The sequence below is a fragment of the Felis catus genome, chromosome B4, assembly GCF_018350175.1.
Source record: "Felis catus isolate Fca126 chromosome B4, F.catus_Fca126_mat1.0, whole genome shotgun sequence".
In the NCBI taxonomy this organism is placed as follows: Eukaryota; Metazoa; Chordata; class Mammalia; order Carnivora; family Felidae; genus Felis; species Felis catus.
In genome coordinates, this window is record NC_058374.1 from 38263521 (window position 1) to 38289674 (window position 26154).

The following is a 26154-nucleotide window of genomic DNA, read 5'->3' on the forward strand; positions in this document are numbered from 1 at the left end:
CCTTACCTCTCCCTGGGAGCACTCATCAGTCCCCTGGGCCCTGGCTGCCTTTCAGGCGAGACAGGCATGGGAAAGGACTCCTAAGTTTTGATTGCAAAAGATGGTAACCAGAGGGGCTTCTGGGAAGGGCTTGCCTAGAAGGGCAGGAAGAGAAAAGAAGCAGAGCCGGCTGATTTCCAGGCCCTGGATTAGGGTGGAGGTGGCCATGAGGCATCTAAAACTGTGCTCATCCTTCCCTAATCCTGCAGGCCTTTCCCTTACAGGGATCTCTAAAAGGCCTAAGTTAACCATCAGTTTCAGGGGTTCTAAAGAGAAAGCTGGCAGTTTCTGTGCTAAAAATGTGTGCCTGTGCAGTGTGGGAGGCAGTCCAGGCCAAAGCCCTTAGCACTCTCCTTCACCTGCTTCTTCTCAGCTTCAGGCCTTACCTCTTCTTTGTCACCACCATGTCCAATATTTCTCACGTTCTCCAACCCCTCCTTACACCTCAGGGACCAGACACCGATGCACCAGAGACCACACTTCCACCCTGGATTTTATTGAGTTATGGTAGTGTTCTTGAGCTGGCTCACATGCATGTGGTCAAGCTGGGGCCTAGGGTGGCTCTTTGCAAAGCTGAGGTGTGAGTGAGCTAAGGAAGCTAGGCAGGGCAGGACAGGGCCCTTTTAGTCTTCTCAAGCCTTGGGCCAAGTTCTTGGCAATGCTAGTCTCTCTGGCGTGATTAGGGATATTATCAGAGAAACATCTCTTGGGAGCACTTCTGGACACCCATTCTTTGCTTCAAATGCATCCATTCCCCCACCCCCAGTTCAACTCTTGACCCATTACGAGACCTTTTTACCTTTTACCAGGATTTCTTTGTGCAGGAAAGCTGACTTGGAAATGTGGGAAGGTGGGAGGGAGGGGCAATAAGAGGGACCCTAGGAAGCAGATCTGCTTGTCTGGGTGCCTACAGTAAAGAGCCCTTGAAGCAAGTACCCCAGGCCCGGAAGAAACCATGCACTGCAGGTCCTCCCTTCTCTGGGAATTAAAAGCAAGGAACAGAAGCAAACTGAAACCCCTTGTCACTTTACCCACCTTCTGGCAGTCTCTAGATAATGATCTAAGGAAATAAGCTTATATTTATAATTAGAGGTTAATTTGGAGAATATACACTATTTACAAGGAGCAGGGAAGGTGGGGGACTGCTGGGCACAGGCACAGTTTGGGTGGGGTTCCTAATCTCTTTCACCCTTTCTTTTGCTGTTCTCACCCTTCAGCTCCTAGCAGGGAGAGTGAGGAGTCAGATTTTCTTGGGGAGCATCAGGTGGCCCAGGGACCAGTCACCAGGCCCTCGCGGCTTGCAGAGGGCCCAGTGGCGGCCACGGCGTGACATCTGCCTTGGCATAAGCAGGCAAAGTGGAGCTAGAGGAGCAGACAGTCCCTGCCTGCTGTCCTCACTCAGAGGGCTTGGATGGCCCAGGTGCACGAGCTCCTGGAAGTGCGGAGGGCTTGGGCAGCAAGGGTAAGGTCAGGCCTCTACCGCAGCTCGGGAATGAACTGAGCCCAGTTGATGCTGTCAGGGCCCAGAGGGTCCTCCTCCAGGCCAGGGAAGCTGATGTCCAGGAGGACCTTGCTGAGGCTGTCATTCATTGTGTCCAGAACCAGGCCTTCCGTCAGAGAACGGTTGGCTGAAAGGCTGGCAACCTGTGACCCGGGGGAGCCCGGCTTGGGGACTTCCATATCTGAGGGGGAAGGGCTGCTGAAGGGGTCAGAGGTGAGGTCAAAGGGCTCTGAATTGAGGAGCTCTCTGGGTGAGTCAAAGAGTGGGATACTTTTCAGCGGGGTGGTGCTAAAATCCGTTAGCCCCAGGGAATCAGGCAGGGGGCCAAAGGCAGCCTGGGGGGCTTGTACCGGACTGAAATCCAGGCCCTCTACTTTGGCTGGGGGTGTGAGCCTCCAGGATTCAGGGGTCACAGGGAGGGCAGACTTGCTCGGGGTGGAGGAGATGGGCGGTGTCTCCTTAATGGGTGTCTTAAAGGGTCCTCCCTCCTCCTGGCAGGAGCCAAGCCGGGAGGTGGGCTCGGAGGACACTGCGGGCAAAGTGAGCTCTGTGGCTCGCTGGGAAGCCCCAGGGCCCTCGGAGAAGAGTAGCTCAGGCTCATCCAGACAGGGAGGCAGGAGGTGCTGTTTTCTGCGAGACCGACTCATCTCCCGTCCCTCCCTGCGTTTGATCACGAGCATTTCCGAGACACATCGGGCTGGGGACTTGAGCCCACTGTAGGACTTCTTGGGCCTCGGGGTGGGAGAGTGGGACGAACCCTTCCAGGAGTGCGACAGTTCCTCTTTGACAGATGGGCATGGTGAAGGCCACTCCTCCAAGGGCGGGCTCTCTACTTTGATGGGTCTCCCCAAGAGTGGCATTTCCTCCCCGGGCTGGATTTCTTCCTCCTTGATGGACTGAACTGGAAGCAGAGGAGACAGCCTTTCTCCAAGCAGGAATTTGTCTTCTTGCACAGGTCCTGCGGTGGGCAGAGGGGCCACCCCATCATCAGCTAGCAGCACCTGCAAGCGAAGCAGGGATATGGTGAGACAGAGCTCTCCAGGCCTTGAGATTCAACCCGGTCACCAGGCGGGACACAAGATCCTGGCTAAAGCAAGCCACATGCTGGTGCTGTTCCTCTTTTTTGTCTTTTTAAAGTTTTACAGACTATTAAATAGGAGAATATAGGATGAAGGCGGTGGTTCAATTCCGGGGAGTAAAAGTGCATTTAATATGGTGCTGGTATAATAAGTACCCATCGGAGAGAAAATAAAATTGGATGCCTGTTTCATACCATGTACAAAGACTTAAACAGAAGAAGTAAAACCATACAAATCCTGAAAGAGAATCTAGGAGACTACATGTACAATCTGAGGGTGGGTGCGACCTTCTTAAGCAAGACTGGAAACCCAGAAGCTGTAAAAGAGAAGAGAGACATATTTGACTACATAAAAACTTAAAATCTTACTGTGGCAAGAGATTCCATAAACAAAGAAACAAACAACAGAAGTAAAAGAAGTATCTTCAGCATAAAAGACTGAAGTTAGTATTTTAATAACAAAGAATTTTCACATATTATCAAAACCCCATAGAAAGATGGGCCAAGCCCATAAATAAGTATCTGATAGAGAACAATTCCAAGTGACCCAACATAATAAGAAGGTACTCACACTTACCGATAAGCAACAAAAGATAAAATGAAACAAGGAGATATCATTTATATATAGCAGATGGGCAAATATTTAAAAGACTATACCGACTGCTGGCAAAGATATAGCTCTTGTCATATATTGCTGGTAGAAATGTAAAATACTGTATATGATTTTGGAAACCAATATCTAGCAATATTTAATAAAATTGGTAACACATTTCCACTCAGGAATTTTGTGCCTGGTTTTCTATCCCATGGAAATACAAGCACTTGTAAGAAAGATACTTGCAAAGATATTTACTGCAGTGTTGTCCATAGGGCAAAAAAAAAACTAGAAGCAAAATGTACCCATAAAAGTGGAATGGCTGGAAAATTTTTGGCATAGCCACACAGTGGAATGTTAGGTGGCCATTAAAAAATAATGAATTAGAGCCAATGCCAAGTGAATTGGAAGAATTTCCATGTGGCAGAAAAGTGCAATGAGGTCCCGTTTTTAATGTTCTGCGTGTTGTATGTGCCTATATAAAATGGCTATGGCAAGATGTATGTATGGTACACTAAGAGCACGGATAAATTATAAAAGCAAGCATACTAAATTGTCAACGGGGGGGATGTCAGCAGGGGGGATGTGGGTGAAGAAAAAAAGACTGCATTAAAACAAGAACAGTTTGGGGCGCCTGGGTGGCGCAGTCGGTTAAGCGTCCGACTTCAGCCAGGTCACGATCTCGCGATCCGTGAGTTCGAGCCCCGCGTTGGGCTCTGGGCTGATGGCTCAGAGCCTGGAGCCTGTTTCCGATTCTGTGTCTCCCTCTCTCTCTGCCCCTCGCCCATTCATGCTCTGTCTCTCTCTGTCCCAAAAATAAATAAACATTGGAAAAAAAAAATTAAAAAAAAAAAAACAAGAACAGTTTATGTGCTACAGTCATATGGATACATTTAGGTAAAATGACTTATGGTAGTATGTATAATTTTATGTATATTTAAAAAGCATTTTTTAAATAAAAAAAAATAGGGGCACCTGCGTGGCTCAGTTGGTGGAGTCTGACTCTTGATTTCAGGTCAGGTCACGATCTCACGGTTTGTGAGATCAAGCCCTGAGTCAGGCTCCATCCACGCTGACAGCACAGAGCCTGCTTGGGATCCTCAGTCTCCCTCTCTCTCTGTTCCTCCCACGCTCGCACATGCATTCTCTCTCTCTCTCTCTCTCTCTCCTCTCTCTCTCTTTCTCACAATAAAGTTAAAAAAAAATAAAAAAGCAAAAACAAAACTAAAGCAAAGCCAAGTCCCTCTGAACTCCAGAGCCCATGCTGTTGCCATCTCAGTGGAGGAGGCAGGGAGAGCCTTTTCTTCTGCTCTATTAAAGGAGAGCTCTTGCTCACAAATCCTTCTCTATGTCCACACTTGATAGCCCATCAAGATATGGCTCCTCACCTTCTCCTCAAGCTAGTCCACTGATGCTCAGCCAGGGGCCATATCTGCACTCTTCCACTCCCTATGGGATATTTGGCAATGTCCAGACACATTTTAGTGGGGAGAGACACGGGGTGCTGCTAAAGATCCCTCAGCACACAGGACCACGCCTGTCCACCCCCAACAAAGAATGATCCATACCTAAATGTCAATAGTACCAAGGATGAAAACCTGACCCAATCACTCTGCTGTTACTAGGTATAAACTGGCATCTCCTGCCTCCATGGCACTGCCAATGAGAATGCTCTTGCTACACCTGTTTATCCAAATGTACGTCTTTCTAAAACCTACTTCCTGTGTGAACTCTTCCTTACCCATCCCAGCCCATCTATCATCATCCCCCTGGTCTGAATTCTTATAAACTCATTAGGTATTCATGGGTCTTCTGACACCACTCATATTATAATCCAAGTTCTTTTTTAGCTCTTCTAATGCTCTTGAATTTTCCTTTGTATTTATGCCTTGTCTACCCATATAGATTTATAAACTTCTCAAAGAACACTTAGCAGAGTGCTTTGCAAACTAGAGGTCCAACACTTTTAATTGACTGCGGTCTCTCCTTGGAGAAAAACCGAAGCCACTCACCTTGGGGGCAATACGGACCCGCTTGCTATGGCGGGCAAGCTCTGAGCTCATGAGTGAAGCTGCCAGGGGCAATGGCACCTTTACTGAGGGCTGCAACACCAGCGACTGGTTCACCGGGAACTGGATAGGTACCAGGTATGAGCTGACCCGTGGCAGCAGTGGTTTCATCTTCCGCCCTAAGAGGAAACAGGGGAGATCAGGAGCAGGGGTCCAGGGATAAACCCCTTCTCAATCCCAGGAGCTTTGCTCTCCTTCTCTGGGCTCAGACTCAAAACACGCCCCCAGAGCAAGGACTAGCCTGATGCCCACTCTCCCATACTAACGTGCGCCCAGTGGGAGTTCAGTTTTGATGGTCACGTTCCGGCGGAGCTCAGGATTGGGTCGTTTCTGCTGCTGCTTGTGGCAGATGGGGAGAGAAAGAAACCTGGGTTAATAAGGCAGGGGGAGAAGGCAGGAGAACCCACCAGCTGCTCTGGGACTGTGCACCGAGCTAACCGATGGCCCAGAAAGAAAAGGCCGTCTGGGGCAGATGCAGGTGAGCACTGTCTCCAAAGCCTGGTTAGTGGGAAGAGGTGGACGGCACACAGATCTGTGATGGCAGGACAGTCCTACCACCTCATCTGGGTGTCCTCACCACCCCCAGGGGATGCTAACGCGTGTTGTTCTAGGAGCGACAAAGAAAAGCTAGGTAGAAAAGGAAGAGAGAAAACTGCCACCTGCCAGGCCCATGCCATGCACTTGTGGTTGCCATCTCGCACGAAGCCCGTGGCATGTCCTGCTGCCACACCCCGCTCTGCTCAGTGAACCTTCGTCATGCCCAGAGCGTGGGGTGCGGGGAGGGGAGGGAAGTGGGCAGAAGCTGGTGGGGAAATGAGGTGGCAGTATAAATTTCCTTACTCCCAGAAGCTCAGGGGTGCTCTGCCTTCAGGGCTGGAAGTCACACAGCCCCAGGCTCCCTTCCCCTGTCCACTAAAGTCATGCTGAGCAGTGAAAGGAAAACAAGGCCAAGCCCCGAGCCAGGAGGAAAAGAATCTTACTGATTCCAAGTGCTCAGGCGATTGTGGAGACCCTGGGTCCAGTGGCTGGTGGCGGTCAGGCATTGTGGGAAAGAAATGAAATGAAGTTACCACCAGCGTGGCCAATCTGACCAGGTCGGGAAAAACAACTATTTCTGTTTGATGCTGAGGGCCACCCGGGACAACTTCCCCTCCCAGGAGAACAGTTACAGCTGATAGCGGCCTTATGGGCACCCTGAAATCCCCAAACAATCATTTCTGAAAAGAGGTTCTGATGGCTCAATTTCTGGTCTCCAGGCTAAAGAAGGGCTCTTTTAAAATGGTTTTCCAGGGGCGCCTGGGTGGCGCAGTCGGTTAAGCGTCCGACTTTAGCCAGGTCACGATCTCACGGTCCGGGAGTTCGAGCCCCGCGTCAGGCTCTGGGCTGATGGCTCAGAGCCTGGAGCCTGTTTCCGATTCTGTGTCTCCCTCTCTCTCTGCCCCTCCCCCGTTCATGCTCTGTCTCTCTCTGTCCCAAAAATAAATAAACGTTGAAAAAAAAAAAAATGGTTTTCCAGACTTTCTCTGTAAGAATCACCCAAGATGCCTGTTAAAAATATGTATTCCTGGCCCCGTTCCAGACCCACTGAGTCAGAAACCCCCAGGGAGGGACCTGGGAAGCTGTATTTTTTTAACAGGCGGCAGGCAATTCTTATCTGCAAGGCAGTTAGGGAAACACTGCCCAGAGTAGTCCTCTGTTTGGATCAAAGCGGTCTCCTCTACGGCCTGGTCTGGCACAGAAGTGTGTCATTTGGTATCTGTCAACTGTACTGAATTCAGCTAGTTTTATACAGCTCATCTCTGGGCTGGCTGGCTTTTAACTCGGCCCTGGCCGGGTAAGATCATCACAAGGAGGACTTGTTTCCTTTTGAGATGGATATTATGATGACCAACTCTGGCCCTATTGAGAGGAAGCCAGGACACTCACCTTAAATACCTGGTCCAATGTCAAATAGCGATTGGCACTGGGGTGGATAGTCCAAAAGGAGACTTTGCCATTGGCAGATGTCTCCCGAACAAACATGTCATGGAGAGAAAGGTTGTGGCGGATGGAATTCTGGAAGGAGAGAAAGGCAACTAGTTACCAGCTACTTCAGCTTCTGAATTATCACCTTTGATGTTTCCTGAGGCTGAGAGCAGCCTCAGGCCTCCCCCACTGTGGCCAGCAGGATCCTCATGATCTCGCCTATTGGCAACTCTCTCCCCTGCCGCTCCACACTGCAGAGCTGGCAAGCTGGGCCATCAAGCCATCAGTCCATAAAGCCATCAGCTGGTGATAAAGGAAAGAACTGGATGGCTGTCAGCAGCAAGGAAAGGGTACGGAGGCTATGAAGCAATCAGTAGCAAGATAGGTAAGTAAAGCAACTAAGAAACTAGGAAATTTCTTTGAGGTAAGACAGTGCAGTTAAGAATTCTACTGTGGAGGAAACAAAACAAAAAACCCTTGCTTGGAGTTGCCCACCTGTCAGAAAATCAACACTGTAGCTCTGACAGTGTGGAGTGAGCTACAGCAACTCCAAAGGACCTCAGTGTTCCCACAAGTACAATGAAGAGAAAGTCCCTGCCTTCTGGAGATGACATGTGACATTATAGGAGGTGAATCTCAGGTCACGAGGCTCAAAGACAGCATTTTTTCATTGCTACTTAGTCACTCCAGCTGCCTTTCAATGTAGCCCAAAAGTAGGCTTAGTGTTACACTGGAGAGACTCCATTTAGGTAGGGACCAATGAAGTGCTTTGCAGAGCTGTTGTTGACCATTTTTTGCCTGGATTCAGCAGGATCAAGTCACAGTCTAAAAGATGCAATTGTTTATAATTCCAGCTTCCTTTGCATTTAACTGCTTCCTCAGAGTACCAGACACAGAACTGCTGCACATCTGTGTAGACAAACTGCGGGGTCAGAGTGACCTTGACTTTGGTTGCTATGGGTTGTCATGGGTTGTTATGTACCTTCCAGCCTGGCTTGGCAATGTGCTTAAAATAGGGGAAGTGGTCCTCAATCCAAGTATAGATGTCTTTCAAGGTCATGCGTTTCCTCTCGGTGCTATTGATGGCGAATTGTATCATGGCCATGTAAGAATACGGTGGCCGCTCAGACACAGAGTCCTGCCAGGAAGTTGATGCTCCCGGGGGCTCCTCAACCTGAGGGTTATGAGAAGCCAAAGGCAAGGAGAAAAAGGAATGACATGGAAGAGTTCATAAGACCTCCCCGGGGCCCCTTAAGAACATTCCCTAGAGAAAACTTTAACCTGCAGAATTATACTAGAAACCAACTCATCTGAGACCACTATTCCATAGAATCAAATTTTAGGATTAGGAACGGTAGCGATGTCCCTAGACAATGTGGAGCCATTTCTCTGTCACTGTTCATTTTGTCGAACATACTGTCCAATAATAAGTGGAAGCCCAGTACCCATCTTTCAGACCTGGGGGGTCAGGAGACCAAGGTCTTCATCTGCATTCTACTAATGTGATGTGAATAAAACTGTCTCTTTTCAGTGTTTCTATGAGAGACATATTCCCAAGAGCATGGGACAGACAAACGTCTGCAAAACACACATCTGGCTAAGTCTTAGGCAAAGAGCTGATCATTTACATTTTAAAAAATGGAGCTCTAACTTTAGAAAGTGCACAAGTTTGAAGCAAACAGCTGAGTTTTTACTTATGCACACATCCATGCAAATTTTCACTTTCATAAAGGTTGTTGAATGAATGATTTAAGGATGTATGCAACAATGTGGTAACTGTGAAAAACAAGCCTGGGCCAAATCAAATTTGATTGCTGGGGAAGTATTTAAAATTCACACCTCAGTCACTTTATTTGCTATTTACTGTATCTTTGAATAAATCTATCTTGTTAAAAATGGCTCCATTCCTTTCATGCTGTTGGGGGTGTCTCTTTAAAGTTCAAGTGGCTTTCCACACTAAGATCTCTTCATCATTTCCTGAATACCTACTAAGTACCTGCTAAGGGCAGAGTACTAAACTTCGTGTTAATGGAATACAGAGTGAGCCAGGGGAATCTGCCCTCAAGGAAATTTCAGAGACCGGGCAAAAAAAAAAAAAAGATTCCAGGCAGAAAGGTAGGTAGCTGAAAAGTTATGCAGAATCACAGTAAGTGAAGTGCTAATACCGGAACCTGGAAATTCTCCTCCACAGGCCACTTGATCCATTTCCCTTCTTAGAAATTTCCTGCACTGGCCCTGACTTCCCTAGTGAGTGACAGAACTGTTCACCTTTACCTGACTCTGTTCCAGGTGACGATTCTCCTTTTCCTCCGTCTCTTGCTTGATGCTGCTGGAGCCCAGTCCATCAGAACTCACCTTTCTGAGCCACTGGATGTTGGTCAAGCTGTTGTCGAGAGTGCAGCCTGCTGCCTCACCGCCAGCTAGAGGGGAAACAATCCGAAATGCCACTTAGCTGCCCGGTCCACTGCCTGGCAGGCCCACTGAAATCGGTGGTTAGGGAGCAGCTCTCTAAAACCTCTATCCTTAGGGACAGGGAACACATGCTCAATCTAATGTGGCCCTCAGATACTCTGCCCCATTATGGATTTCAGGAGAAATTCAGGAGCATTGCTCCAGCTGCATTTCAGTGAGCCTTACGATCAGTCAAGGTAACCTTACAAAAGAGTTACTGGGTATTGGCACAAAGAAAGTCACTTTTCCTCCTCATGCTTCAGTTTTCTCCTTTATTAAAATGGAGAAAGATTCTTATTTCCTTATATGGTCAACGGGAAAGATAACTAGCAAAAATAAACATCCTTTTCTAATATGAAGAAAGTAGTAGAAATGCTAAATTATACTGGGGGCACTTTCAATGGCGCCCAAAGGATCTGGGTCAAGGATTCGAGATGAAGAAAGACAAGACAGTCCCCTGGTTCAGGCTAGGTGCCTGTTAGGTATCAATGTGACGGACTGCGGTCCTTGCTACCAGAAAGGAAAGGCTGGGCTCCTCACTCCTTTGCCTTGCAGGACACGTACCACAGCTCTCCCATCTCTGCCCAGGTAGGGCTCCAGGTGGTCTAGGTAGATTCACATCCCTAGTTGCAGGCTTTGGTCCCAGGGTCTCAGTGACCACTTCTGTCCTCCTGGGATCATTGCTGGTTTGGGCTTGAGGCTGGTGTCCTGAAGGGTGCGTGGGGGCTCCCCCAAAGCTGATGAGGATGAATTTGTTGGGCCCACTGCTGCCACTCTCTTTTCCTTTGGCGGTCAATGCTGTGATGATGCTCTGGATATTGGCATTGTTAGGGATGGCCACCACTTGGGTGTTGGGCATGGTGGGGTGGTTAATAATCTTGATCCCAGCTGGAAACTTGCAAGAGTTGGAGTCTGCCGCCCCCTTGGAGGCCTGTGCTTGACCAGGCTCTTGCTGGGCAGGGGGCCTCTTAGGTTCCTCTCCTGATGTTTCACCTGGGGCATTCTGAACAGGAAGGGGCAGCCTCCGTCTTTTCAGAATCAGTGGCCGACGGGGGCTGGTTTTCATTATGAATCTGTGCTTTCACTCTCCATTGAGAATCACAAGTATAGACCCTGGAAAGTGCAAGGAACAGCAGGATGTCAGAGATTTGTTAGGCTGAGAAGGAGGTTCTGTTAGAGAAAGGCGTTTTCCTCTTTCCATGATGAAAAACATGAGCCCATGTGCCCAGGTTAATGATCTCTGGGCCTCATAAAGACCTCAGACAACGAGGAGATGAGTTATACGACAAAACAAGGCTAAAACTGAAGCATTTCAAAAGGGGAAAGTGGGATTGGGTTGAATGTAGGTCAACATGGCCAAAAGTCTTCTGGAAGCTTAAGAATGTTTGGCTACAGAAACAAGTGGGACAGTTACAAAAATGTGGAAGTTTCTATCACTGCCTCCTATAATACAGATCACTTGTAGCGACTGTAGGGACAGGAATGCTGGAATAGGAGGACATTGGCAATTTTAGGAGTCCTGACAAAACTCTGCTCCCATAATCTATTTTAGGGTTGATAAAGCCGGTATATGTTTATAGTATCTTAGTTATAAATAAAAGGATCAGTGCCCATAGAGGAAAGGAGGGGAAGCGAGGGGAGGGGAGGGGAGGGGAGGGGAGAGAAAGGCAGATTGTAATCTTGCTCTCATGCCATCACCTCCTTCACAAAACCTCAAGACGAAACTGCTCTATTCAAGGCCCATGGTGTTATTCATTTCCCAGGCCATTATCCTTGCATTTATAAAAAGTTCATCTCTCTTTCACAATTTACGATTTATTTATTTATTTATTTATTTATTGTACTTTTATTTTTTATTGAGATAGAATTGACACATAACATATTAGTTTCAGGTGCACAACATAATGATTCGATATTTGTGTGTATTCTGAAATGATCACCACAGTAAGTCTAGTTAACATCCATCACCACACACAGTTACAATTTTTTTTCCTTGTGATGAGAAATTTTAAGGTCTACTCTCTTAGCAACTTTCAAATATACAATATAGTATTATTAAGCATATAACCACCATGTTGTACCAATTTACAAATTATTTATATAGTGACATTTTAGTACTTGCATGTGCTTATTCATATTTTAACTTTCTAAGCATGTTAACTGTATTGCTTAATTTCTCTTCCAGAACTAAGACTATAATCCATTATCTCCTGACCGATAGAATGCGCTATCATCAATATGCTAAGGTGATTTTGCAATGTTAAGGAAAATAGATAGATACACAGGATACTCTGCTATCATGTAACATTGTGCAATCCTATTTACAGGCACTTTGACAGAGGAATGGGTTGTTTTAGGACATCTATCTCCCTGAAAATGACTGTGACACCCCTATGACATTTGCTGTCTGCTTAGAGCTCATAGGCCCTCTCCGCTCTGCCCCCCTCCCTTTCCTTTATAACCAGGTTTCCTCTACTTTAAAATCTCAGTTTTACTTCTACCTCCTATCTCTTCAGGCCTCCCTCTTCCCCCTGCCAAACAGTAGATATTATTATTCCTTCCCCATCCCCAAAAGATATCTTCCTGGTCTAAGGCTTAATTTTGCTTCCTACTCTCTGACCAGTCTTTTCTTATCATTGCCAACACTTTATCTAACCTAGGGGACTTCCAGAGTGACCCCTCCGACACCACTGCCCATCCGGACCAGAGAAATCTTGCAGGTTCTCAGGATCCAGGAGAAGGGCCCTGGAAAAGGGTGGAGCGGAGGCAGTGTTGCTTAGTGGTGAGAGCGCCTGGGAGCAGGGGAGGGTGTGGACAGGTTTGTCTTTGACTTAATGCAGAATAAAGCCAGTCTTCATCCCAGCCAGTCTGCCTAGAAAGGTAGGCCACCCCAGCAGCCCTCTCAAGGTTGTGGGCAGGGTGCAGAGGTCAAACTTCCAGGGAAGGCCAAAAGGTGCTTTGAGAAAGGAGTGAGGACTAGGCCAGGAGGTTGGATGCAGAAAAAGTTTGCACCCTTTCTCAGCCCTGGTTTCCGTGTGGCCCCAAACCTCCACTCGGGTCGCGTGCCCTGCTACTAGACCCCCTGACCTCGGCGCCCGGGCCCGGGCTCCGTGCCTCTGCCCGGGCCGGGCCTCAGACTCCATTCCTCCGTCCCCCGCTCACCTCCCGACTGCAGCCGCCGCCGCTGCTGGGCTGTGGCTCCAAGGGCGGGCTCCGGGCTCCTCCAACCTGGGGGCCGAGCCAGGGGCCCGGACAGGGACTCGCGCCAGGCCGGCCGGGTCCCCGGCGGTGCGGGAGGGGTGGGGAATCCCGGGGGATCCCGGGAGGGGAGGGGTCCCGGGCCGGGGGGCCGGGGGTGGGGTCGGGCACCGGAGCTTTCAGTTTGTTCCGCTGTTTGAAATTGGCGCCGGCGGAGCGTTGCGGTCACGTGACGGAGCGTCGCCAATCGGCGGCCGCCCTTGTCTCCGCGTTCCGGGCTCGAACGTCGCGGCGGCGGAGGGGAGCTGAGGCCGGGAAGCCGCCGGGCGGGTAAGGCGGCACGGCTACCGGCTCGTGGGGAGGGAGCGGCCGTGGGAGGCCCGGAGGGCTCAGGGGGGCTCCCGCGGCGTGGGGCGGGCGGCGACGGCCGGGGCCCTCGGCCTGCGCTCCCTCTCGTGTTCCCGGTCCCTACCCTGATCCCGCCCCCGACGCCGCTCCTCCCGCCTCCCTTTGGCCTTTTCCAAAATCTCTGAGGCCTTGGCTTCCGCGGTGTCAGGGGACACCGTACTCCACCTAACGATCGGCTAGCTATCTCGACTAGTCGCCTAGCCTATCATCTCGTTTCAGCTTCCAACATCTTAAATTCCACACCATAAAGCTCTTTGACTAATGTAGTCAAGAAATTTTGTTGAGCACCTACTATGTGCCAGGACCTGCTAGGATACAGTGGCCGCGGAGATTCTTTTCTTACTCTGGGTACCTGTAATGGGAAGAGAGGACAGAACAGACGGTTGTGAAGAATCAAATAAGCCAAAGGAGAATTACAGCTGTGAAGGGATAAATTAGAGGTCACTGATAACTGAGTATCTACAATAAGATCTTACCTTAGGTAGGTCAGGAAAGGCTTTTCCGAACTGAAGCTTGTTGGGAGATCTGATGTCTTTGTGCAAAGAAAGGAGTGAAACCCTCAAAGCAAAAGGATTAAGGTGTGCAAGGAGGTGGTGGGAGGAAGATTGGTAGGTACAAAGGCTGAAGACCATCTGAGGAGTCTGAGCTAAGAGGCCTGAGTGGAGTGTGGTGTGAGATGAAGCTGGAGCCACAGGAAGTAGGACCTTAGCTGTAACTAGGGGAATTTGGTCCTTATCCAGAAATCAAACATTTTAAGCAGAAGTGAGTCAAGATCAGATGACGCATTTTCAGGGCATTTTGGAGTGGATTAGGGTAGACCACTTAGGCTATTACAATACTCCGGATCCGAATTGTTGGAATTGAAGGGTGGTGGGGAGAGAAAGAGTGACAGGGGAGAAAGGGGCATTATTGAAGACCTACTTAAGAGGTAAAATCGTCAGGGCTTGGTGCTGTTGCATGGGGAGACAGGAGGGAAATGTCAAGGTTTCTGGCTGCATCACTACATGAACGGTGATACCATTCCCTGAGCAAGGGCCTTGGAAGGTAATCACCTGTGGAGCGGGTGCAGGGGAAATGATCACGAATTCAGTTTTAAACGTATTGGGTTTTGAGGTGCATTTGAGTCCTCTGGTTGCTGTCAAGTAGGCAGCAGGTATATGGGTCCTGAGCGTGGAGAACTCTAGGCTGAATATATAAATACTTAAGTCACCTACTTTTAGGTGTGAACTGATTGCCTAAGAAAGGTGTAGAGTAAGGAATGCTCTGAGGCACAGCCAGAGGGCAAGGTGTTAGATAGTGAAGGGACTGATCTGTGATTGTCACATAAAGAGGATGGATACGGATCTATATAGGTTTGTATGTTTGGTTTCTGGAAAGTGAGAATATTTTCTTTGGTGTCTCCCGGCTTCCTTGGAAGTAGGAAGTAAGGTCATTTGTTAAGAGAGAAGGGAAATGCCACTTGGGTGGCTCAGTTAAGCACCCGACTCTTGATTTTGGCTCAGGTCATGATCTCATGGTTCCTGGGATTAAACCCCCTGATGGGGCCCTTGAGTGCAGAGCCTCCTTGAGGACTCTCTCTCTCCTCTCTCTCTGCCCCTACCCCCTCTCGTCCTCTCTCTCTCAAAATAAATAAGCATTAATTTTTTTTTTAAAGAGAATGGGAGTTCTGAAGTTTTAAGAAAGTGGAAACATCTTTTTTTTTTTTAATGTTTATTTTAATTTTTAACAGAGAAAGAGCATGAGCAGGGGAGGGGCAGAGAGAGAGGGAGACACAGAATCGAAGCAGGCTCCAGGCTCCAAGCTGTTAGCACAGAGTCTGATGCGGGGCTCGAACTCACAGACCGCGAGATCATGACCTGAGCCAAAGTAGGATGTTCAACCGACTGAGCCACCTAAGTGCCCCTGAAAGTGGAAACATCTTAGGATAATCATTGCGGATAATGAGCTGATGAAGGAAACATAATAGGGTTGCTGTTGAGCACCGTAGTGTCCATTGCAGGCTGGCTAATGTTACCACTTTTGACTGGAGCCGTTGCTATTGCTGTCAACTCTCCCCTGAACTCCTGTAGCAACTCTTTAGGTTGTCCTGCTGCCTTTCTCCATGCCCGCACTCCCCAACACACCTTTTCTCACAAACCACCTCACGTTATCTTTGAAAAGTATAAATCACATTATGTCCCTTACCTGTCCAGGGCCTTGTGGTGGCTTCCTATCACTCTAGGAATAATTCAATCTGGAGTCCTTAACCTTGCCTGTGAACCCATTCACATCTGTTACTGCTCTCCAGTTCAGCCATGCTGACCTTACTGTTTCTTGAACAAATCAGACATATTCTCACCTTGTGATTTTTGGATTTACTGTTCTCGAAGCCTGCAGTATTCTTCACTCTGCCTTTCTATTGATTGCTTATTCTCCTTTTTTCATTTCAGGCATTTGCTCAAATATCACCTTTTTTTTTTTTAAAGTTTATTTATTTTGAGAGAAACAGACAGTGCAAATAGGGGAGGGACAGAGAGAGATGGGGAGAGAGAGAATCCTAAGCAGGTTCCGCACCGTCACCACAGAACCCGATGCAGGGCTTGAACTCACTAAGCTGTGAGGTCATGACCTGAGCTGAAACCAAGAGTTGCACGCTTAACTGACTGAGCCACCCAGGCACCTCTCAAATATCGCCTTTTCAGTTCCTTCCCTGACAACCCTGTCTAAAGGAGCACTAAGTAGGCTCAACCCCTTATCCTGTTTGACTTTTCTCCATAGTCACTTCCCAACTAGGATGTAAGCACCATGAGGGCGGGATTTCATTTTGTTCTCTGGCATATATGTCCAGCACCAGGAGCACTGTTGGTACTCAGTAAATATTTGTTGAGTGGCTGAATGAATGAACAAGTAGATGTGTGTATTACCTGTGTTCTCCCTAAAAATGTTTAGCTGCTGAGGTAGAGAGTTTGTCCTTCCTTTTTTCTTTCCCTATATTTCCACGGCCTAGTGACATAAATCAGAGCAGGTTACTTTTGATTGTTGGCTGTATGAATGCATCACGAATGGCCAGTCTGCCCTATTGCCAGACTTTCTAGGATGCCCGGCTGTTCCTCCCATTCACTGCTCTGTTGAATTCAAACATCTTTCCCACTCTTCCACTGATGAAGTTCTTATTAAAGTTGATCTGGTTACTAGAGTCCGTGGACACTTTTTTTAGACTTTTTATTACTCTGTGGGTCCTCTTGATCCTTGATCCTGCCTCTGTCTCTAGCCTCCCATCTCCACTGACACAGCCCAGATTCAGGCCTCATTGTTTCTCACTTAAGTAACATAGCAAAACCTCCTAAACTGGTCCCTGTATTTCCAGGGTACTTCTCTCCTTTCCCACAGTTGCCAGGATGACCTGTCTAAAAGACAACAACCAACTGTGACATTTATGAAACTGCTGAAAAAATTGAACATGTCTGGATATGTAATAATGTTAAAGAATACATATATGTAAGGTTTATTCATGGGAATGGTACAAAGACTGGGAATGTCATATTTTCTTCAAAATAATACAGGTGTAGGGAGGTGGATAAAGGGTGTGGATGCATCCAGATTGGCTATGGCTTAATGGTTGTTGGAGGCTCATTATATTATTCATTCTGCTTTTGTGTATGTTCAGAATTATCTGGAGTAAAAAGTTAAAGAAAAAAATCCAGGTGTGATCAGCTTGAAAATCTCCGGTGATTCCTTAGGCTAACGTCCAAACTCCTGTGGCACTCCTGGCTTTTCTTATCTGACCCTGACACCAGGTCTAGCCTCTCAGTTCCTATATTCATCTTTTCATACCCTGTGTCTGGCTACATAGTCTGCAATACCCTGAATTCACAGTGCCCTTTCAAGTCTCTGGGCCTTTGTATGTGCTGCTCTGCAGCCCAGAGGGCCTTGCCCTCTCTGCTTTTTGGCTTTCTGTAGCCCTTTCATACTAGGTCAGATATCATCCTCTCTAGAAAGTCTAAAAGCCTCCTCTGGGATGAGTGGAAGCATTCTCCTCATTATTGTAATTGTCTCTCTCCCCCTGCTGGACTCTCAGCTCATTGAAGAAAGGGACAGTCTCACCTATGAGTCCCTACAAGTACTTGGCACTTGATAAGTGCCTGTAGAATCAATGGTTCTTCATCTTTAAATTCTCAGCACCCAGCATGGCACTCAATACGTGCTTGGTCAATTGTTCATTGACTGAATGTTGTTGAATGTGAACTACCGTGTTTTTACTTGGTGTAGGAATAGGAAGCTGTGCCTCCCAAAGTATTGAGGTAGGAATGGTGGTTGATAGAACTGGCTGGCAGAGTATGAGGAAGAGCTGGGGACGGAATCATCGGAATTATTTTTTCCCAGCTTTTGTTTCTTCTCTGCAGGCATGGGTTGGAATCGGAGCCTGTACCCCGACCTGACTACAGCTAGCATGATGTGGTTATTAACCGCTCTTCATTCACCTATTGATGCCTCCCAGAAAAAAACGCTGCCAAGGGTTCCAGAAAGCCCAGCTGCTATTCCAACAACTACCACTGGAGGGCCCCAAACACCACTATGGATCTGCACAGCTTCCCATCACTCACACTAGACAGGTGGCCAGCAAGCCCATTGACCACAACACCATCACTTCCTGGGTAGGCCATGGGATTCTAACTTTGACTTTTGCTCATTTAGGCTTCTCAGGATGCTGACTCTTCTGCCCCTTGAACCAGGGCCTCCAAAGAATAAGATTTATGGGGCAGGGACAAGGAGGCAATGTACTCTTTTTGTCATCAGCCATCTTCTCTGGTATATATCTTTGCTAAGTTCAAGCTGAGGGCTGGTTGGAATTGGAGTCTTTCCCCCCACATTCTTCTTAAAGAGTTCAGTATAAAAGTTTCATTAACCAGTAGCTGGGTGAAAAAGCCAGACAAATGGCAGAATGAGTAAACAATGAGATTATTCCCTGAGCTTCGTGTGAGAGGTAAAATATTTAGCTAGGCACTATGTTTACTGTTTCATAGAAAATGGCGTGCCCTATTTTTTGTTTTTAAATATTTGTTTATTTTTGAGAGAGAGAGAGAGTATGAGTAGGGGAGGGGCAGAGAGAGAGGGGGACAGAGAATCTGAAGCCGGCACTGTGCTGACAGCAGTGAGCCTGATTGGGGCTCAGACTCACAAACTGTGAAATCCTATCCTGACCCAAAGTTGGATGCTCAACCGACTGAGCCACCCAGGTGCACCATGGCATGTTGTGTTTTGACAGTTTCGAAGCGCTGGGAAGAGAACAGAACTACTATATTTCAGGGAGGTGGTATAGCCAAGGGCCAGACAAAAGCAAAAATCTCCACGTAAGAGTGCTTGATTAATAAAACTTGTTCAGGATTGCTAGGAAGAACCATAATACTTGCTTCGGAATTGTAGAAGAAACTGAAATGCTAGAATCTTGTGGATGAGAAGAGGAGTGAGCATTTATGGAGAACTCATCACGTGCCAGGTCTTAGGCCAGTTGCTGTCCATATGTGATCTACTCCCTATTCTTGCATCCATCCATTCACTTTCCTGGGGGCCTTCTTGGTGCCAGGCACTCTGCTGGGTGCTGGGGATCAAAGGCGAAGAACACTGCCTGTCTCTGCCCTCAAGGTTTAAAGATAATTAAGCAAATTGCAGCCATGTGGTGTGATAACGTGAAGGTGGCATTGTCCCCTTTCTTACACATGAGGAAATGGAAAACCAGATTGAGTAACTTGCCCACAGCTCCTATCCCTTTCTCTTAATGTCCCATTAGACAGATGTTTTGTTTTGTGTCCATTACTATCATGGGCCCCCATTTAGATTCTGGTCTTTGGATGTAGTTTCCTCCTTCAGGTTCATACCTGGTACCTAGCCCTCCTCACTTCTTTTTGTTTTTTGTTTTTGATTCTTACTTAGGTTTCACCTCAGTTTGATACAACAGGAGAAAGCTGGTTCCCAATGAACCAGAAACACCATCGCCGAAACCAGGCAAGACTTTCAAGTCGAAAATCCATCACCTCCAAGTTTCCACATCTAACATTTGAGAGCCCCCCGTCTTCCAGTTCAGCCACACTTGGGATCTCCTTAACCAGGGAGTGCGCCAATCAGTCAGAAAAGTACATTTCTGGAAGGCCCTTAGTTCCAATGCTCAGTCCTCAAAGCTGTGGGGAGCTGTCCACACATACACTTCAAAACTTACCTTACGTGTTCATTCCACCTGATATTCAGACCCCAGAGTCTTCGTTTGTGAAGGAGGGGCCCATTCCCCCAGATCAGAGGGAAGATAGCCTTCCAAGTGGCTCCTTTCACACCAGTACTCCCAAGACCCCAGGGCCTGGGCCTGTTCTAGTTAAAGACACTCCTGAGGAGAAGTATGGGATCAAGGTCACATGGAGGAGACGACGCCACTTGTTTACTTACCTCAGGGAGAGAGGGAAGCTGAATAAAAACCAATTCCTTGTGAAAAGTTCACTGGATTTCTCAGACAGCAGCAATCTCAAGAAATTTTCATAGAGTTGCTAAATTACTTTTCTGGCTCACAGAAGTGTATGTCAGAAGAATAAAATGCAAATACTGCCAGTAACATCAACAGAAAAAAGATAGTTTAACTAGAGACTTGGAGTCATAAGGGAATTTGATTCCCAGCTTTGCTTTTTAAAATGTCTTTTCCTAAAAAGTTTTTAGTGTCATAAACAGTTCTCTTCAAATTTTTATTCTATTAACTGTTTAAAATTTTAAAGTATCTTATAGTAACTGTTTAAAATGTTTGTAAATAAATGGTTGCAGAAAGGTTTTAGAGAACCCTGCTCCTGATTACTGATCATGCAGCAATACTGCCTTCTCCACAAAAGGTCTTCATTGTTTTTTTAAGCCACTAATTAATCCTCTAATCACCCCATTCAACCTAATTCATTCCACATTTTTGAGTACCAACTCTTGTGTCAGGCCCAGCGGCAGCTTCCTTTGTGGCATGGTGGATAGAAAAATCAAAGCAACCGTTTTAGAGCTGAGCAACCTTTTTAGACCTCTGCAACCTTGCTCATCTGCTAAAAAGTCAGGATGAGGAAAGGTGCCAAGCCCTGTGTTAGTGAATACAGTGGGATCAGGGGCAAAAAAAGGGGACAGAAATGTTACTTAAGCTTGCTGTGTTTTGGTTATATTTCCATTCAAACAAATCTGAAAATACCACACAGGGTGGGAAAATGATTTCTTGTAATGATTGTTTAAAATATGTAATTAAATATGGAAACTTTTCAGAGAAGACTGCTTACCATAACTAATGCGAAACTACCCAGTCAAAAACTGCCTCCATTGCCCTTTCGCCAACACAGATAGCGTCTCCTTCAACTGCAGCCATTCAGCTTTAAGAACCTACTCTGTTCAGCCCGAGCTAAACAAGCAGGGATTATTTCGTTTTATTTTATAGATGGGGATCTGAAGCCCAGATAATGAACTGTGTTTAGGGTCACACAGTGAGTGGAGGCTGACACATCAAGGCGATGCTCTGCTCTCCCGGCTTGTGCCAAGTCCTGTGCCTCTTAAGCGAACCCGATGTGGAAACAGCTGACCTCGCAATGCTATAAAATGCGATAACTTTTGCCAGGATATTTTTGTAGAGGCTATAATGATATGTATAAGTTGGTGGTGAGAAGGAGGTGACGGTTGGCGACAACGTTTATTGGAAACGAGAGTACATATTTAGATAGCGGATCTCACGGGATGTGAATGTTTGAAGATCGTTCATAGGCTGTAGAGAAAGATAAATGGGAAAGGTTCCTAGAGTCTGTAGAGTCGGTCTAGCAATGCTCTAAAAGTTTGGGCTGGAGGAAGGGGGGCTGAAGTTTTGTTCAATTGGAGCGAGAGACCAGGTAACTATGAAAGATGCATTTACCCGGGAATGACTGCCGTAGTGGGTACAAGTGTGGTTCCCGGAAGGCTCTGGTGTCAGGGAGGGGCCGGACTGTGACGGAGTCGGCGGAGGTCTATGAGTCCTAACATTACATAGACCTCTGGAAGCGCTCTGGGTGGTCTTTGGGTAGACACTGCTGGGATGTGGGGAAGCCGCTCCGTGGGTGGCGGTTAGGGGGATGGGCCGCTCCTCCGACGAAGTGACTTCGCAGCTGGAAGCCAACACTGCTGAAGCGAACACATCCCTCCGCCCTCGGCCCCTTCCCCGTGCCGCGGTCCATGGACCCAGCCCTACTGGCGCGTCACCAGAGCTCCCGCGCAGGCGTCTTTAACTCCTAGCGCCTCCGCCCCTTAGAAACCCTCCCGCATCTTAGGGCGGCAGCAATAGCCAATGAGAGAAGAGCGGTGGACACGAGGGCCAATAGGCGGTGGCGACAGTGCAGAGTGTGGTTGCCAGGGGGCGGGGCCCGGATGCCTGCCAGGCTTGCCACCCTAGCAGCGGAGTCGGGGATTGTGGACGTGGTCGCCACTTCCTGAGCTGCGGGGATGGAGGCGTCGCGCTGCCGACTCGGACCCCGCGGGGACAGGTCCGAGAGGGGTGGTGGCTGGTTTCGTCTCGAGCGGGGCGGAAGAATGGAGTGAGACTGTGGCGCTCCTCTCTGGGAGCTCTGAAGAGAGAAGGCGGTGGGCTTGGGTTGGGGAGGTAGGGACAGATTTGGCGGCAGGAGGCGAATCCCCTATCCTCTACTCGACGGTGGAGGATCCCCTTTTTATCGGTGGGCGGTAGGAGGCAGCGGTTCTGCAGCCGGTACTGAGAGCAAAGACTTTGTGTTCTGGTCCCTGCTTGGGAAACTCTTTGAGTTTTGGTTACGAGCTCGCCTTGCTCTCTGTGGGCCTCGCTTACTCAAAATGTTCGGTATTATTGCTTCTCACGCACTGCCGAGCAGTGTCATCATAATTGAAGTGGATGAAGTCTTTTCTCGGGGTGTCGCAGGGGAAGACTGTGGGTGATATTTAATCATTTGCTGTAATGCCATTGTTTTTGGCAGGCGGTGCTGAATTCTAGAACAGAGTCCGAGAACTGAAAGTGCAAAACTGTTCTTTAGCTTTTATCTATCTGCTTTACAGTAATTCTTATTTAGGATTGTTCGTCTTATTTGTCATCTACCATACCCCTTGTTTGTGCTTTTTTCTCTGCGGTGCCCTTTTTTCCTGCCTCCGCCAGAGGGAGAGCCTGGGAAATACAACAATCTGAAATCTCAGTCTGTCAATTTCTTGTTAGCTAGGTTAATGAAAAGTTAACAGGGAGCGGCATGAAATCATTGGCTTCAAACTTTGGTATTGTCTGAGGATTGAAATCATACACGCCAACTGTATTCCCTGCTTTTTATTCCATTACCAAAGCAAATAAAGATGTAGCGTGTAATGATTTAGTCTGATGTTTAGATTAGTAGATATTTAAGCAATTCTAAATCATTTAAAAAGTCACGAAGGAGGCGTTGGGGATAGAGAACGCCCATTTTCCTCTTTTATCTTTTTATTTACGTGATAGCTGCTCTCTGAGAAATTTCTTTGCTACGCTTTCTTTTTTTCAAGATGAGAGAAAAATAACCCACGTTTTCCGACATAAATATGGAAGTGCTAGGAGGAGGTAGAGCTAAAAATCAGCGTCTTCGTCGAATTCAGATGGTATTTGTTCACTTGTGGGCATTCAATAAATTAGTTAAATGAATTTACGGAAATAAATTTCATGGGTACCAGATGTTGATATATGACTCATGATTTTGGGGGGAAAAAAGGAATTGACTTAGAAACCGAGACCATGAGGCAAAATGGTTTTTAATTTATTGGACCTGAAGTTTAAAGGGATAATTTTAAAGTTTCCCTCCTTTTTCTTCCCAAAGAAAACAGCTCTTTAATTTAAAAGCAGACATCAAAGGAGAGTGAGTCACCAAATGTGTCTCCTGCCCTAGGTAATTTTAAGTGCAGTTTCTATCACTACTTAACTCAGTTGTTGCTGAGAGGGAGTGGAACATCTCTTCTATTTTGGCTTCAGGTTGTGTGTTTAATGGTTTCAATGAGTTTTTGGTATTAATACATTTCAGTGTGAAGTATAACATCTGACTTTTAAGTTTCCTGTGTTTTTTTTTTTTTCTTTGAATTATGTGACTGTTTTCCCATGAAACAGATTTTTTTTTCTAATTTTTTTTAATGTTCATTTATTTTTGAAAAGAGAGAGAGACACACAGTGTGAGCAGGGGAGGAGCAGAGAGACAGGGAGACACAGAATCTGAAGCACGCTCCAGGCTCCAAGCTGTTAGCACAGAGCCCAATGCAGGGCTGGAACCCACGAGCTGTGAGATCATGACCTGAGCTGAAGTTGGATGCCCAACTAACCAAGCCACCCAGGCCCCCCCCCTCTTTTATTTTTAAAATTTTTTAAAGATTTCTTTCCAACAAAATGGAAAAATTACTAACCCCAAATATTTCCTATTTCTGAAATATTTAGTGAAAATTGGAGATGGAATTTGAAACAACACTCAGGACCTTTGGTGAAGCGAGGCATTTTATAGTCTAGATTCCTTGGAGATGCTTGTGGTTGGTTGGTGCTAGAACTTGAGCTCTTTCTGGCCTTTTATTCCTGATAGATAATTGAAGGTATGGCAAGAGATTTCTTGGTGTGATGTGACGTTGCTGCCCTGTTGATTTAGAAAGTCATCTGTGGTTTATCCACACGCCATGCTTTCTCTTTAGAAATATGAACAGTAGTAGCTGGAGGTGATGTATCATCCAGGCTTGGTATCCTCTCTCATGTTCTTTCTTTTGTAAATGTTTCATCGGATCAACTACTTGTTGACAAATAAAGAGACTTACTCAGGGCTTAAAGATACTCAGATTATCTAATACAGGACTGCAGTATGTTTGGTAAATATTAAAAGCTCCCGATATCAATCATGAATGTATTTTTCCAAATGTGAAAGCTAAATACAGACTTAGAAAGGAGAGAATAATCCCTGCAGTAAATTCTCTTTTTTCTAAGATCCTTCTGTTCCAAGCAAACAATTCAGACAGTTTTTGGAATAGTTTTTATTTCTGATTTCTCTTATTTTTTCCTATGGAAACTCTGCTGTTTTCCCTGCATTTGTGCCTGTTGAAAGAAAATGGTAACGTTTCTGCTTACTAAGGGGAAAAGTATGCTTGAAATTACTCAGAGGAGGAGTTGAAGTTGCTTGCTTGAGGATTTTAGGACTAGAAGGGGACTTGATAATTCCCCTAGATCTCCTGTTTGAGAATAGTGGAATTATTATGGCTTCTTTAAAACTAGAATTTCTTGCAGTCTGCTTTTGCTTTATTTTCTCTGAATCAATTCACTAGAAATAAGCTCTTTGTTCTACTGAATCTGTTCTGCCTCATCAGACATCCTTACTGTTAGTAATAATGAAAGCTGCAAAATTTTCCTGGCCTGGTTACAACTTAAATCCACTTATGCTTGAGAAAAGACGCCCTATCCACATGCCGATTGATGTGCTGTCTTTATTCACTTACTTTAATCCCTGGTATGAGGCTTGATAATGAAGATTGCCATGTCTGTCTCTGCCTTAGAACTTCTGTGAAAACACGAATGATTAGCATTGTGTCATATGCGTCACCAGAACCCCCTGGAAGACCACAGTTCTGAAGAGGGTTAGAGTAATGCTTTTATTTTTTATAAGATGGCATTTGCTGTTTGACCGCATGGTATTGTGGGAGGCACTGGAAACTTCCTCTGTGTTCCTGAGTTCTAATCCCAGCCTTTTCCCTCTCTAGCAGTGTGATGTTGAGCCGCACATCTCCTTCTTTGGCTTCAGTTTTCTCCTCTGGAAAATGAGGGCTTCCTTGGATGCCCTAAGTGATTTATAACGAATTAATAAATAGCAAATATACATATATTTAACAGCACATGGCTCAAATTTCAAAAGGTACAAAATGATTTTCAGTGAAAAATGTGTCTTTTCTTATTGTCTTCATGTCACCTAGTTCATTGATGGGCGTCTTATGGGACCTTTCAAAGATATTATATTAAAAAATCTTCAAATATTCTTTCCCCACTGCTAATACTGGATGATTTTGAGTTTTAGGGTAAAATATAATTAACTAAACTCAGATTTCTACTTTCATCATGGGCAAGATGTATTTTTAGAATATGAACTATAGCAGGGCACCTGGGTGGCTCAGTCGGTTAAGCATCTGATTCTTGATTTCAGCTCAGGTCATGATCTCACAGTTTGTGGGATTGAGCCCCGAGTTGGTGGAGCCTGCTTGGAATTCTCTCTCCCTCTCTCTCTGCCCCTCCCCTGCTTGCACACACACACACACACACTCTCTCTCTCTCAAAATAAATAAATGAAAACACTAAAATAAAATTTAAAAAAATGACCACATTAAAAAAAAAGAATATGAACTATATAGTTACTGCAAGTTTTAATTTTTTTCCTGTAGTAATTAAAGTATGGAAAATAGAACTGTAAGAAGAAAACAAAGATTATTTTTCAGTCTTCAGGAAGAATAAATCATTGCTATTCAGCTTTTCAGGAAGAAACTTCAATAAATCTGCAGTTTGCCTTTGATTTTAGGTTTTAGAATGAAACTAATAGAGGATTGACCTGTTTCCTTATTCTAACAGTTTAATTTTGTTACAGCAATGCCATATGAGCCAGAGACAAAGTAGAAAAGAGTGTTTTGGCTGAGTAAAGTTCTTAAGCTGTGCATTAAGGGAAGATCTGTCAAGATAAAATTATCAGTAATAAGGGCTTACATTTGGGTAGCCTTTGCAGCCTTCATAGTGTTTCACTCATTTGATCTCTTTTGAGCTTCATAGCCCTGAAGAAAGCAGGGCTGTCGTTATCTTCATTTTATAGATGGGGAAGTTTAGGCTCAGAAAGGATGTGATGTACCTAAGGTCACATGA

At 46.3% G+C, this 26154-nt stretch overlaps 3 protein-coding genes and 1 long non-coding RNA gene across 10 annotated transcripts in view; 2 read left to right on the top strand and 2 right to left on the bottom strand.

Annotated features, from left to right (window-relative positions):
- Positions 1–514: 514 nt before the first annotated feature.
- FOXM1 (forkhead box M1) lies at positions 515–13855 on the bottom strand. Of its 4 annotated transcripts, XM_045061258.1 has the most exons (10): positions 13781–13855; positions 13597–13656; positions 10263–10811; positions 9522–9667; positions 8230–8421; positions 7209–7337; positions 6263–6307; positions 5549–5621; positions 5226–5401; positions 515–2541 (listed from the first exon to the last, which is right to left on the bottom strand). In XM_045061258.1, exons 3-10 carry the CDS (start codon positions 10762–10764, stop codon positions 1516–1518), a joined length of 2289 nt encoding a protein of 762 aa, XP_044917193.1. In that variant the 5' UTR covers positions 10765–10811; positions 13597–13656; positions 13781–13855; the 3' UTR covers positions 515–1515. The 4 variants fall into 4 exon arrangements, with proteins under 4 accessions (XP_044917193.1, XP_011282036.3, XP_019689915.3 ...); XM_011283734.4 differs by lacking the exons at positions 13597–13656; positions 13781–13855 and adding an exon at positions 12861–13050; XM_019834356.3 differs by lacking the exons at positions 13597–13656; positions 13781–13855 and adding an exon at positions 12861–13047 and having other exon boundaries at positions 5549–5618.
- On the top strand, positions 13095–20559 carry RHNO1 (RAD9-HUS1-RAD1 interacting nuclear orphan 1). Of its 3 annotated transcripts, none has more exons than XM_023256673.2 (3): positions 13095–13226; positions 17687–17938; positions 19215–20559. In XM_023256673.2, exons 2-3 carry the CDS (start codon positions 17771–17773, stop codon positions 19809–19811), a joined length of 765 nt encoding a protein of 254 aa, XP_023112441.2. In that variant the 5' UTR covers positions 13095–13226; positions 17687–17770; the 3' UTR covers positions 19812–20559. The 3 variants fall into 3 exon arrangements, with proteins under 3 accessions (XP_023112441.2, XP_023112442.2, XP_003988326.3); XM_023256674.2 differs by having other exon boundaries at positions 13163–13226; positions 17667–17938; XM_003988277.5 differs by lacking the exon at positions 13095–13226 and adding an exon at positions 13656–13785.
- Positions 20560–20954: 395 nt separating this feature from the next.
- LOC111561315 lies at positions 20955–21547 on the bottom strand. Its single transcript, XR_002743753.2, has 2 exons — positions 21190–21547; positions 20955–21045 (listed from the first exon to the last, which is right to left on the bottom strand). It is a non-coding gene; the product is annotated as an uncharacterized LOC111561315 (long non-coding RNA).
- Positions 21548–21612: 65 nt separating this feature from the next.
- Positions 21613–26154, top strand: part of TULP3 (TUB like protein 3) — a 66474-nt gene continuing 61932 nt past the window's right edge. Inside the window, exon 1 of one of the 2 annotated variants that reach the window (XM_023256666.2) lies at positions 21613–21793. In XM_023256666.2, coding sequence (XP_023112434.1) covers positions 21753–21793 — 41 coding nt within the window. In that variant the 5' untranslated portion in view covers positions 21613–21752. The remainder of the gene's footprint in view (positions 21794–26154) is intronic. The other variant, XM_023256667.1, reaches the window with a different exon arrangement.